General features: G+C 45.8%; 1 protein-coding gene across 1 annotated transcript; it reads left to right on the top strand.

Annotated features, from left to right (window-relative positions):
• The first annotated feature begins 890 nt into the window (after positions 1-890).
• GDF9 (growth differentiation factor 9) lies at positions 891-3,915 on the top strand. Its single transcript, XM_010159342.1, has 2 exons — positions 891-1,320; positions 2,963-3,915. Exons 1-2 carry the CDS (start codon positions 891-893, stop codon positions 3,913-3,915), a joined length of 1,383 nt encoding a protein of 460 aa, XP_010157644.1.
• Positions 3,916-4,832: the final 917 nt, after the last annotated feature.

Raw genomic sequence — 4,832 nt, 5'->3', positions numbered from 1 at the left:
TCCACTCCAAATCCAAGAATGCCAGACTGGCATTACTGTAAGTTAATCAGACACTCTGAACAGGCCATCCTTGCGCAGAATACCCCTGTATTTCCTTAATTAAATAAAACTAACCCCCATCCCTTCAGTTATGTTCAGCTACAACAGCTCCTGAATATTCCTGATGCCACCAGTATTACTCCAGGTGGAGTCTTTTGGAGCATACGCCACAGAGACCGGATACTGGCCGAAAAAGCACTCTGCTTTTTGGTGCCTTACCTCAGACTGGATGTAAATATGTGCTTGTCTGCTGGGGTGAAGACGCATCTGATGGTACCATCCTCACGGTTACCTCTCTCAAGTGGGTATTACTGTCGACAGAGAAGTGAAATGTGAGAAATACATTAACAGAAAATGCAAAACAGTTTCTGTTTTATTATTAGGTTACTACTGCTAATTGCAATAATATTTAGCATGATGCACTTCTGCAAACAGACAGAGCAGAGCAGGGCAGAGCAGCCAACGCTAACTCGTCTCCGCAGCTCCCTCTGGAGGCTTAGCATGATGCACTTCTGCAAACAGACGGAACAGAGCAGCCAACGCTAACTCGTCTCCGCAGCTCCCTCTGGAGGCTGGCACACACACTGGGAATTGACCACGTGAAAAAGGTTAACTCTCAGAATAAGGATTTTGTTTATAGTCTGCCTTCAGGGGCAAAGGCTTTCGCCTCAGTGCAAAGCAGCATGTGGTTCTGGTAGCCAGCTGCAGGTCTTTCTCTTCGGCTTCTAATCAGAAAGAAACCTCCCTCCCATTCCACAGCTGCAGCATATATAAGGGATGGGGCTCAGGTACTCTTTTTAACTTGAATATTTTAGGGGAGGCAATTTTTTGGCTGTTGAGCTCTGAAGAGCATGGAGAGTACTTGGAGGATTTGCGTTTGTTTCTATTGCTGCCTTCATTGGCTTTCTTCTAGCATCCAGTGTTCCCCTCACTCCAGGGGTCGTGTCATCTCTGACAAGACCTTTGGGGTTTTGGTGGCTCCTGAGGACAACGCCAGTGAGCTAAATCCACTGTTCCGGCTGCCGAAAGGCATGAGACGTGGATATGCCCTCCTGCCTCCCCTTCTCAAGGTGCTGTCTGACCGGGGACACCAGAACTGGGAAAGCGGGGCCCCCAGGCTACAGCCGGACTCCAGAGCCCTTCGGTACATGAAGAGGCTATATAAGATGTCTGCTACCAAGGAGGGAATCCCAAAGACTAACAAAAGCCACCTCTATAACACGGTGCGACTCTTCACTCCATGTTTGGAAGGCAAGCACCGCCACAGGGACCTCATGAAAGGTAGGTGTGGGGTGACCTCAGTTGCAGGGGTTAAATGGGGGTTTTCCATGTGCTTGCAGTGTAGCACAAAAGTACCCAATTTCTTTAGAGTTGTTGCTATTTTAATCCTGATGGCTCTTCTCTGAAGCTGCAGGAGTTTTTCATAACCTACTTCTTGAATGCCATCAGACATAGACTGCCCCACGGTCTGGGAACTGCCCCACGAACGGTACTATCTTCAAGGTGGTACTGACGTTCCAGGCTGACTTGTGAGTCAGAGAAAACTCTACAACCAGCTCTAAGCAAAGTAAGAGAAGCTGGAAAAATGGTTAGGGATGATGGGCATCATGTTTCCTTCTACTGCCCATCTTGGCCTTGTTTTTTTCCAGGCCATAAACCCAGGACTGGAATGAGACTTTTAACAAACTGCCTGACTCCCATCGCAAGAGGACTTTCCTCCTCCCCTTGCCCGTTTGCTAGGGAAGAATCGCGACCCAAATGTGTGAATATCCTTAGGGGAAGACCAGAACTACTGGTAAATCAGGCTCAGGACTGAAAAACTGGGATGGTTGGGCACTTTGTGTCTTACCATGCTCTCGTGCTTTTCTTCAGTGTGGGCTGGTCACAGCAACTGCAGCGAGGAATCCTTGGCCTTTAGCTCTACTTATGTGCCTGCTGAGAAGTGATCCCAGTGCTCCTGACTTGGATTTTTCCACTTGGAAGGACAGATAGCCTTAAACACAAATGTCATACTTGTGCACTTTGAGATGGAGCTTCAGTTAGAAGTATTCACTATGGGGAAAAAGAAAAGAAACGATAGTTAGGACTAAAATTTCCTGGCACAGTATAATCTACCGACTCAGAAATATACTCGCAATTAATGTCATAATTATTACTACATTAGGATATATAATCAAAGCAACAGTTCCAGTCTGAACCAACTCCCTACAATTATTGAGGCTATTCAAATTCATGGGTTTAGAAAATCTCATTAATACAGGAAATGCAAGTTTGTCAAGGTCTACAGAGCCCTCGCCCCATTTCTGATTATTTGGCCTATGTGAGTTTGAAGAGGTCACCTAACAGATTTGTGTGCTCAAAAGGGAACAATTTCTAATCACAGAAAAATCACCATGGTAGGTTTTTTAAAAAAAAAAAAAATCAGCATATAAACCACATGCTATGTCCACATCTGGAACACAGGCCAGGAAATGGGTTTGTCAGTCCCAAAATAAGAAGGAAATTGGAGCAAATGCAAAGAATGCCAGGAAAGAGTAGTGTGTTTTATGGTGGGGGTGAGCGAGACTGAAACGTGCATTCAGAGTAACTTGGAACCTCTAGTTCTCGTAACTTTTTACAGACCCCAAATTTGAACAGAGAAAAATATAGGAGGTTTTGGGTTTTGTTTTTCTTTTTTTAAAGAAACCAATTCTAATATCTCTTAAAAATATGTGTTTTCTTGGTTTTGTTGTCTTCTCTTAACTCGTCTATGTTAAGTCCCTGGCCAAAGTGACAATTCCATGTAATAAACACGAGAGACAGCATCTGAGTGTGGGTTCTTGTGCTGCTGAATTATTTCCACTTATCCACGACACCAGAGTGTTGATGTCTAGGTGGCAAATTAAGATGCATTAACTCAGCAAGATTTTGTTTCCCTCCCCAGGAGACATTCACCCGGGTGATTTACTCTTCAACCTGGACCGTGTTACTGCTCTAGAGCACCTACTCAAGTCTGTCTTGCTCTATTCCTTCGACACCTCAGTTCCCGTTTCCTCTTCCGTTACCTGTATGTGCCATTTAGCTGCCAAGGAGCATGACTTTTCTAGCCAAGTGTGTCCCAGCGTTTCACACTCCCTGGCTTTTAACCTGCACTTTGAGGTTAGAAAACGCAAGTGGGTTGAGATAGATGTGACTTCTTTTCTCCAGCCTCTCATTGCTACTAACAGGAGGAATATTCATATGGCTGTGAACTTCACTTGTCTGGTGGGTGACCCACAACACAACACGAAACTGGAAAACCCCATTAACGTGGCACTGGTTCCCCCTTCTCTTCTCCTTTATCTGAACGATACCAGTGAGCAAGCTTATCACCGGTGGAACTCACTTCGACACAGAAGGAAAAGCCTGGTGCGGCCCAGGCAAAGGAACACTCCGCTTGTTGATCCTACGGGTGACAAAGGGAGACAGAATTCACGGGGTAAAAGGGCCTCTCGACAGCGAAGAGCTGAGAATCCAAAGGAAGCACCTGCGACTCCACCGTACAATTTGAGCGAGTATTTCAAACAATTTCTGTTCCCTCAAAACGAGTGCGAGCTTCACAACTTCCGTCTAAGTTTCAGCCAACTAAAATGGGACAAATGGATAATAGCACCACACAGGTACAGCCCTCAGTACTGCAAAGGTGACTGCCCAAGGGTCGTCGGGCATCGATATGGCTCTCCGGTGCACACGATGGTACAGAACATCATATACGAGAAGCTGGACTCCTCTGTTCCAAAGCCTTCCTGCGTTCCTGCCGAATACAGCCCGCTGAGCGTCCTCACCATAGAGCCCGACGGCTCCATCGTCTACAAGGAGTACGAAGACATGATAGCTACCAAGTGCACTTGTCGGTAGTGGGTCAACCTGACTGGGTTTTACTCGGGGTTGGGGTAGCTGAGCACTCTGGAGGAATCGGGTTTGTCCAACTCTAAGAGCTCTATGAAACCAGGTAGGATCTAGCATGGAGCTACTAGATGTTTACATCATAGCACTTATTTTTGTAGTCACTTGGCCTTTCTAGAATGTGAAATTAAATGTAAATAATATATTTTTATTGGAATAATTTTGCATTTAAAATATAGAAAAGGTTTCAACTACTAGAGGTCTATTTTAAGCTGTTTTGTTATAGATGTAAAAAAAAAAGGAAATAAATGCCAGCCATGCACACCACGTGTTCTGTGCCTGTTAGCCTTCCTCTCCACAGAGCAACATTGTGTGATGTCACAGCGACCGCAAGACGAGAGGAAGCCCTTTAACGTTAAAACTGCTTTCTCAGTTGCTCATTCTTATTCCCTGCCACACTCCCAGTTCCCCATGCAAGAAGACAACTCTTCCTTGTGGCCCTGTAAAAAGTTACAAGGAGGTTTTTTGCTCCTCTTTGGGCTTGCTCAACAAGGGGTGGTAAGAATTTACAGACAGCTGTGTGGTGACTTGTGAAAACTTCAATCACTGGATGATTTGAGTAAGAACCAGCACTACCTTCCTGGTGAGCTGTTAAAAACAAATGGTGGATCTAGTTCAAGGACAAAGTACAGGCTATTTGTGGGGTGAGGGCATGGGCTTCCACATGTGGAACTGCACTGCTCCTGAATTATGAAGAAACATTCAGTGCTGTAAGCTTGGGGGGTGGGAGGGGGCAGGGAACCAAGGCTTTTAGGAAGGCTACTAACCTGGCTTATTTATAGGATCATGGAATGGTTTGGGTTGGGAGGCACCTTAAAGCCCACCCAGTCCCACCCCCTGCCATGGGCAGGGACACCTTCCACTAGACC

The sequence above is a fragment of the Eurypyga helias genome, unplaced genomic scaffold, assembly GCF_000690775.1.
Source record: "Eurypyga helias isolate BGI_N326 unplaced genomic scaffold, ASM69077v1 scaffold21449, whole genome shotgun sequence".
NCBI lineage: Eukaryota > Metazoa > Chordata > Aves > Eurypygiformes > Eurypygidae > Eurypyga > Eurypyga helias.
Note: the sequence above shows the minus strand (reverse complement) of the source record. Positions and strands in the feature narration are given on the sequence as shown.

Coding starts and splice junctions, on each gene's coding strand:
- GDF9 (XM_010159342.1), top strand. CDS start 891: ATGGAGAGTACTTGGAGGATTTGCGTTTGTTTCTATTGCTGCCTTCAT. Junction 1,321..2,962: donor CCACAGGGACCTCATGAAAG/GTAGGTGTGGGG, acceptor TTCCCTCCCCAG/GAGACATTCACCCGGGTGAT.